The sequence below is a fragment of the Arachis ipaensis genome, chromosome B01, assembly GCF_000816755.2.
Source record: "Arachis ipaensis cultivar K30076 chromosome B01, Araip1.1, whole genome shotgun sequence".
In the NCBI taxonomy this organism is placed as follows: domain Eukaryota; kingdom Viridiplantae; phylum Streptophyta; class Magnoliopsida; order Fabales; family Fabaceae; genus Arachis; species Arachis ipaensis.
In genome coordinates this window covers 624,190-632,680 of record NC_029785.2, presented here as the reverse complement: position 1 = coordinate 632,680, position 8,491 = coordinate 624,190, and the positions used below count along the sequence as shown (strand labels likewise).

Here is an 8,491-nt window from a genome sequence, read left to right as displayed (position 1 = left end):
GGGGGGGAGGGGGGAGAACGGAAGAGACTTGATATGACCATGATTTGAAGTTACAGCACAAGGAAGGATAACTATGTAGTCTACGCACATTCTTATTACCGTACAATATCATTAAAAGATGCTGATCAAGTCAGAAGCTAGGGTACAATCTGGGCATGGAATGGCATGTTGGCGGAGCGGCTTTTTAGTGGCAAGGCTACGCCATCAACGAGGCCACTTGGATAGATACTGCTGATCTTAGAGGTCAATTTCTCATTTCAATCTTATAGATATGTTATTGCTGAGGCAGGTGACAGTGTTAATGATTGCACTGGCCTGTTCAAGGAAGGCCCGTGTTTAAGCCAGAAAACACTCACTTCTCCAAAATGCACATCTGATTTTTTCCCTCCCATTTGAAGAGCTTATGATGCCATGATCATAGGGCAATATATGAGTTCTTTATTTTTTTTTATACTAATTTATCAGTTTTCCAACTTAGTGGAAGAAAGTTTTATTATTATAGACTAACTAATGTTACTTTACTTAATTTCTTTGTTTGCGAGCATACCAAATAAATAAATAAATTGCATTATCTGTAAGCGCAACAGTTTTTTCTTGTTACAGTTGATAAACACAAATCAGATAAGATGTTGTATTTTGGTTCTTTTCTTAGTGTTTTCTGTTTTCCTTCATTTAAAATGAGCAACTCTGTTCAAACAGTCTGAAATATATGTTAGAACTGGGATCAGGATGCTAAAGAAATGTGTATTAGTGCTGAATATGAAACTGCAAAGGGTGATACATGAGAGATCTCCTGATCTACTAGACTTCATTGACTAATTTCTCAGCTTCCTCTTTCTACATCTCTAACACTCTTTATAACCCTTTTCTAACACTACGAAGTTCCACAACTTCATCCTGGTTCCTAAGATGATATCACATCAATTTCTATAAGTACATACTTTTCAGCAGGCAGAAGATAGAAAGGTAAAAAAGTAATGTATCTGATTTGCATAATTTATATTGGAAGTCAAAGTAGAGTTGCTCAATTCAGGCTACTTGAGCTGCTTCAGACTTCTAGAGTGCAAAGATCATTGTACTGGCTGTAGTCGAGATGGAATTATCGCAAGAAACTGAATTCTAGTGAACTAGTGAATGCATTTGTTTCATGGCTGGTTAAACTCCCTCTAACCTTGCTGTTGGTTCTGCATCAGGTTCAGAAAATATAGTAAAATCCGAAAGAAAACTATTATTAGCGACCAACAATCATATTGAAAAGGAGGAAACAATGATTAATTACCTGCATCTGAGTGCAGATCTCAATGACTTCAGCCAGGGGTGCCCAATCACCAAAGTTCCTCTCAATAAATTGGTAAGCGATTCCACCCTTTCCACTCCCTACTATGAATAGTCCACCCTTTATTTCGCCTTCGCCTTTGAAGTTCTGCTGAATTCCCATATTCTTGGCTCGCTTGTAATTGGAAATTGCTCGAGGATTCAACAGAAATCCCGTTAGGAACTTTTCCTTGAGCAGATTGCCCCCTCCAAGAGCTTTGAAGAAATCCCTTCCCCGATCGAAAAGTACAACACCTCCCCAGTATCTAGGCCAGAAATCTTTGACCTGCACCACAGCAGTAATAGGTGAGTTTAAGTTGATTGATAGAAGAAATGGTGATAGTTGAAGTCTGTTAATACCTCTGCCTCTATGTGCTCATGAAGAACAGCAAATAGTTGAACCCCAAGTGCATCAAATATTGGTTTCTGGGAGAAAAGTTTGTGTGCTTCTGCTCTACACATGATGCACCTGTTTCCCATGTTTAAGGAACACTATGAAGCTAATTTCAATTTTACATGATGTATAGAAATGCACAATTTACAAGTGTAGGTTGTTAGATATGAAAAACTACATAGATTTCACTTAACAACTTAAGTTTTATAAGACAACAGAACATGAGAGGTTTTGTTGTATATAATAATCATTGATTTCCCCTAATAGATTTTTTTTTTTTTGAAAGAGATGGTTTATCACATTAGGATTTAGACCTAAACAGAAACATATTTATAAGTATTGAGCGTAGGTTAGAACTCTTCACATGGCTTTAAATTATATTTTGTCCTACTTTAGACATGATACATAATAGGGATTACTAGCATCATTTGATCCATGTAGCCGACCTCACCTAGTGAGATAAAGCTTTGTTGTTGTTGTTTTAATTTTGCTTTATTTGCATGTCTCATGTTTGTGTATCCTAAACATCTTGTCTGAAGTCCTTCATGTGAATGTATTGTACAAGCATATGATTATGCAAATAGGTTGTTTGCAATGAATGGAAAACTGTGAGAATTTACCCTGGCCGTCGTAGACATAGGAAAACAGCTGGTTTATGTCGCCATAGTTCTGAAGCCTTCATTGGAGGAGTCTTGGTTTTCACCAATGGTTCCATGCCAATCTTATACTCCGGTGTTAGCTTTTGAACTGATATATTTTCAATAGCAGAATATGGAGCAACTTGGTCAACGGCTGGAGGAGGTTTCACGCAGCCACATGCTCTAGGATCAGCTGGCTCACTAGCCACAATCCCTTTGAAGACATATCCTTCTTTAATCTTAGGTTCAGCCAGTGAGTATTCATTTGATCTCATCATGCTATTGGAGCCATTAGATAAAAGGCGCTTTGGGATCCTATCTTCTTTGTAGCTCATGCTGGTTCTTCTAGCAGAGAGTGCTTGTAATCCGTGGGGGTCACTGAATCTGGTTCTGTTGATGAAGCGGGCGATATGACCCCTCTTCATGTCAAACTGAGCAGAAAGATCTATAGTGCTTAAATTGAGAAGCTCCGGCAAACTTCTCCCGCAGGCCTCTATCTTATCTGCATATTGCATCAATCCGCAATCATGCAGGTATGTCCTGATTCCAAGTGCCTCCTACAACATAAGAAAATGAAAAGTTGTTTGTTTAAATTAAATTTACTGAAGTTCAAATAGTGGTAGCAGAGTTTAATGCAGGTTTCAGAGGAGTTTAATGGCTAATACCTTTTGTTTTTGTGTCATGTTCATTGAATCCATATCCTCTGAATTCATAACCTTGAGGGTTGGCACATCTTCCCAACCTTCTTCCAACAAATTAGGAAGCAGTTCCTTCAAAACTCCATTTCCTATGAATTCCTCTACTGAAAATGAAGCCATTCTTTATTCACTCTGATCTGAATGAGTGTCTTCTTTGTGTGAATGTGCTTAGAAGTTAAATGCACACTAACCTTGCTTGGTCCACAACATCATGTATACACATCATGAATGATGTTTAAGGTGTACCAAGCTATCTCATCCCTTTCTATATAAGGCCAATTTACAAATTAATAATTATAGCAAATATTCGTCGAGACGGCAAATCAACTGCTTTCTATTTTTAGATGTCTGTTATTTACTACAGTATATAGATCAACAGCTATAGGAATTAAACTAATCTAGTTTGAGGAACTATGTTGTGCTTCTTCAATCACTCAACTTTCTTTGTGTTGTTCTTTACACAAGGAAAACAAGTCTCTAACCATACATGGAACAAGTAATTACGTAATTTCACATCAGTTAAAATAACTCCTTTTTATATTGATTCCATAAATGATCATGCAAAAGAACAAATGTGAGTGGACGATTTTACACCTGTATCAAAATTAAATACTTCCTTTAAGAATTTAATTTAGGAAAAGGGAATGAGATTTAAGTTTTTGTTTAACAGGCCAAGTTGTGAGTTGCTTGATTCCTTTGCCGGCCAAAAGATTCTCTTTCTTTTGCCGGCCAAAACTGCATTTTTAAGTATATAACGAAAAAAAAGAGGCATGTTTCCAAAACCTAGGATAGTTGAGATTTAATTAGATTGTTTAAGGATCTAGTCAAGAGTTCGAATTCTAGTAGTGTATATGAAAGATGTTTTTGGCAATTTGGCCAGCATCAATGTTCTTTTGGAAAGTCTTTGGTGTAAAAGAATTTAGCTATCGCTGTCCCCTATCCATAGTAAATACTGTAAAACAAAAAAATAGTGCCAGTTTTAGAGAAATAGTTGGGTTATTTTTGTTTGATATGAGAAGCATGTGTGTGTTGTGCATTATTGTGGAAAATGTGAGTGCTAGACATGGATGTGGGAATAACTTTTTCTGAAATAGGGATGAAGAAATCGGACCATCTGATTTCTTTATAAAAAAAAATTAAACTTATTAATCGGACAGTCCGATTAGTGTGGAAGAGGAAATTTAAATTTTGGTGAAGGTAATCGGACTTCCGATTTGTATTTACAAAATTAAAAAAATTTGGAGCCTTCGATTTGTGTACTCCAAATCCTTTTAATTTTTTAAACACAAATCGAAGGGTCCGATTTGTGTACTCAAAAATCGGACGGTCTGAATACTCCATATCTGTGTCCTACACCATTCCTCCTTCCACATTTAAATTAAAAAGTGTTTGATTTTACCCACCTAATACCACATTATTGTTGTTCACCCCCTCTCCCAATATGTGTGATAATCACCCTTCTTGCTACAATATAATAATTAATTTGTGTGGAACTTTTTCGGTTCGATTTCTACCATTTAAAAAAAATTGTAACATTTTAAAATTGTACCGTCGGATTTCTATATTCTAACAACTGAAAAAATTATTATGTGGTGAAATTGCATGTCTGTTTTCTAATTTTGAAAGAAACAAAAAAATTAAAATAACTGAAATCGTACTGTCTATTTTTTATATTCTAAATTTTAAAAAATAATTACAAAATGTATTTTTCAATTTAGCAAAAAAAATTTATATCTGTATAAAACACAAAAAATACTAATTCTTTGGTAATTCACAAATTACAGTTAGTCTCCAATCTATAAAAAATTGCAAAAGTTTTGGAAGTGTGAAGCAAAGTTCTCAAATTTTAACTCATATTATTTTGATTATGATTTCTTTCTAGAATATTCAAGTCTTACATGTCACATGCTTATACATAAAAAAAAGAATTGGAATACACTGTTTTTGATCATTCACAATAAGTAATTTCTTTCACTAAATATTAAATAATAAAAACTTTAAAATTAGGGTAAAGTATACTTTTTGTCCCTGAAGTTTATTAAAAGTTTCAAAATTACCCCTAAGTTTCAATTTGTTTCAATTTTATCCCAAAAGTTTTCGATTTGCATCAATTTTATCCTTTAAGTTGACGCCGTTTAAATTACTCACAAACATTAGTGATATGGCAAAGTATAGTGTGTGATGTGGCAAGAAATGTGAAACCCCCAAAATACCCATGGCTGAGTTATACCAAGTAAACCAATTGGCATCCTTTTTCAAACATAACCCGTTTGTCTTCCCTTTGCCAGTAAGGAACATCGCCAGAGAAACAGAGTCACAGGAGGAAGGTTGGTGGGTGGTTAGACGTCGCACCGTCAACTACAGTCCGCCACAGCGACGTGCAGGACAGCGCATGTTGTGACGCCGTCGAGACTGAGGGAGGAGTCTGGGATAGCATTCAGTCATCAACCATTCAAACGTGGATAGCGCCATTCTGATTAAGGTTTCTGACGAGGTAGGCCACCATTCTAGTCAATTTTGCTACTGCATGTCTGAACAGTTAGGATTTAGGGTTTTTTTTTAATCACTGTTGATTGCTGTTAGGATTCTATTGCATTGAGGGATTGAGGGATTTCTGTTCTGTTTTAGTGAAAAATATAACTTTGAGGTGGTCTATATTTTTTAATGATTAGTTACTCTGTTCTTTGGTCTGAACATCTTTTTATAACGGCAGGATGGATGATTTCAGTGTTAGAGTTCATCACAGGGGTAGGTTTTGTAGTGATAAGGGAAAAAATGAGTATATTGATGGTGAGGTGACAACGGTTGATTGGTGTGACAGAGATAGATGGAGTGTTATAGAAGCTTATGATGTGGTTGGAAAACTTGGGTACATTGCTGAAAACATTGGGGTACTGTGGTATAAAGATACTAAATTAGGATTAGAAGGGTTGAAGTTGTTGAAAGGTGATGAAGAAGCAATGGAAATGGCAAATATAGGAGTTGAAAAAAAGGTAGTTGATTTGTATGTGGTGCATAAGGCTTCAATCCCTGATGATTTTTGTTACGACATTGGTTATTTAGATGTTGGGGGTGGCAGCAAAGTTGTTGAGGAGGAGTGTGTGGATGCTGATAGTGGGCCAAGTGATATTAGACAGGCCCAAAATATTCAAGCAGAAGCCCAAGGTGGAGGGGTGGATATGGAGGCCTAAATGCAGGGATTAGTTGATGCCCATTTATCTACTGAAGAAGTGCTACAGAATATTGGTGATGGGGACAATAGTGAAGAAGAGGATGACACTGATGACCCAGATTATGAGGCTGATTCTTACAACATCACCAGTCCAGCATAGCACTGCAAGAAATGCTGGATCTACTGGCTCAGTGCATAAGAGTACCAGGTTGGCCAGTGTTGCAGCAAGGCCTAATACCCAACCAAATGCACACAAAAAATTTCAGCCACCAAGACCAACTAGAATTCTTAGGAGCAACTCTACTTCAACTGCACAGGGACAACCCTCATCACAAGGGAGTCAGACTCAGAGTGCTCTCACAGGGTCTTAGTTGTGTCACATCTTGTGTTTGGTGTTTATTTTGGAAGATTGAAAAATGTTGGCATTTTGTATTATGACTTATGACTTATGACTCCAATTTTTCCTTTATTGCTGAATTATTTTGCTTAGGACTTATGTAATTAAGTTTTTACTTTGGTTATGACTTATGTTAACTAGAGATTATGTTGATTAATAACTTATGTTATTTTGATAATGACTAATGTGATGGATTCCTTCATGCAAATTTATTTTAGTGCACTGCTGAAATTATCCCTCATTACTTGAGTTTGTCTCTGCCACAACAGGTTCTTAATGCCAATTTTAGTGCCAAACTATTTTAATCCTTTCAGGGATATTTTTGAAACATAAATTAAACTTCAAGGACAACTATATTAATAAGTTTTCGAGTTGAGTACAGTTTTGTAACTGATTACAACCAGTCAATCTATTCTTACTTCTGCTAATTTCAGCTGTCCCAAACGCATTAATACCCTAATCTCAAATGGGTTCCATTCTTCACCCACAAATAAACCATTAAAATCACCATAAACCAACCCAACACACCAAAAATAACAGCCACCAACAGTTTGCATTTAGCATAAACTAATTTAGTCTTCAAGGTGGAAATCTTCATCTTCAACCTTGCAACCTCAGCCTCTTCTGTCTCTGCAACTCCATCTGCCCAGGAAAAAAATGTGCACTCCTTCCCAATCTGCAACATAAACAAAAAAAAAAGAACTTGAAGAAACTCATGAAGACATCAAAATAAAAAGCACTCAAAACTAACATCAAAGTATACACAGCCCCAAAATCTCCGGCCGGGATTTTCTGGTGTCTTCGACCATCTCAGTACAGGGGGTTCACCACAGTTGCATATAAGCGTTCGTCGTCTCCGACTGCTTTTTTGTGATGATACCGAGCCTTGGGAAGCCATTCGTTAGGGTTTCTTATTTTTACACACAGTGAAGAAGATGAAGAGGAAGACGTAAATGAAGAAGTTAATTTTAGGGTTTGAGGTTGTGATTTTTAGCCATATCATTTTTGTAATATAAATTTTTAAACAAAAAATTAAAAATTATTTCAAAAAACGTTTTAGAAATGACTCACACACATAGTTGCCACATAGAACTCCTTTATTGCCACGTCACTAACGTCTGTTAGTGATTTCAACGCTGTTAACGTTCAGGGATAAAATTGATGCAAATCGAAAACTTTTGGGATAAAATTGAAACAAATTGAAACTTAGGGGTAATTTTAAAACTTTTAGTAAACTTCAGGGACAAAAAGTATACTTTACCCTTAAAATTATTTGAAAGAAACTTAAAAAATAATGTCTCTTAAAAATAATAATATAAAAAAATGGCTGAATAGGCAGCTACCAACCATTCAAGTATTCAACAACCCTTTCATAAAACCGTATAGGATAAGAATGCAAGCATGGCAAACTGGCAAAGTTTAGCTTCAAGAAGAAAAAGGAACCAGATTGAGATTAATCATTACAATATACCATTTAAAGAAAAAGGAAAAAAAAAAAAAGTTTAATATCTTTATTTAATTTTTCTATTGTTATAAGATTTATTAAAATTTAAAAATTTTCCAGCATATGAAATTTTTTATTTTCTTCATTTAACTATCTCTCTCTTTTAAAGAGACAAAATAAGAATATAGAAAAAGAACAAGTTGGATTATAATTCTATTAATCAGTTTAGCTTTTCTCCCAAAACAAAACTTGTCCCTTTCAACTTTTATCAGAAAACGCAAAGTTTGGTTTGTTCATATCCGTTTCAACAACAAAACATATTTTGTTCCCTCTTTGTTACCATCCTGCTATTTTAAAACAAAAATAAATCCTTATTTTTTAATATATTTTTATTTTAAAGACAAAATAAAAAAATCGATAATACTACGTATACA

General features: G+C 35.3%; 3 protein-coding genes across 9 annotated transcripts; 1 reads left to right on the top strand and 2 right to left on the bottom strand.

Annotated features, from left to right (window-relative positions):
- On the bottom strand, nucleotides 962–3,988 carry LOC107629176. Of its 7 annotated transcripts, none has more exons than XR_002353871.1 (5): nucleotides 3,012–3,987; nucleotides 2,329–2,903; nucleotides 1,675–1,783; nucleotides 1,280–1,580; nucleotides 962–1,184 (listed from the first exon to the last, which is right to left on the bottom strand). XR_002353871.1 is itself a non-coding variant. In XM_021111336.1 (5 exons), the coding sequence occupies exons 1-5, from the start codon at nucleotides 3,162–3,164 to the stop codon at nucleotides 1,167–1,169; spliced, it is 972 nt and encodes a 323-aa protein (XP_020966995.1). In that variant the 5' UTR covers nucleotides 3,165–3,988; the 3' UTR covers nucleotides 962–1,166. The 7 variants fall into 7 exon arrangements, 6 of the variants coding, with proteins under 6 accessions (XP_020966995.1, XP_020966942.1, XP_020966888.1 ...); XM_021111336.1 differs by having other exon boundaries at nucleotides 962–1,191; nucleotides 1,471–1,580; nucleotides 3,012–3,988; XM_021111283.1 differs by having other exon boundaries at nucleotides 962–1,286; nucleotides 1,471–1,580; nucleotides 3,012–3,985.
- On the top strand, nucleotides 5,081–6,332 carry LOC110266512. The gene is made up of 2 exons (XM_021111373.1): nucleotides 5,081–5,538; nucleotides 5,758–6,332. The coding sequence occupies exon 2, from the start codon at nucleotides 5,759–5,761 to the stop codon at nucleotides 6,233–6,235; it is 477 nt and encodes a 158-aa protein (XP_020967032.1). The 5' UTR covers nucleotides 5,081–5,538; nucleotide 5,758; the 3' UTR covers nucleotides 6,236–6,332.
- Nucleotides 7,062–7,511, bottom strand: LOC110263700. Its single transcript, XM_021105446.1, has 2 exons — nucleotides 7,377–7,511; nucleotides 7,062–7,289 (listed from the first exon to the last, which is right to left on the bottom strand). The coding sequence occupies exons 1-2, from the start codon at nucleotides 7,509–7,511 to the stop codon at nucleotides 7,062–7,064; spliced, it is 363 nt and encodes a 120-aa protein (XP_020961105.1).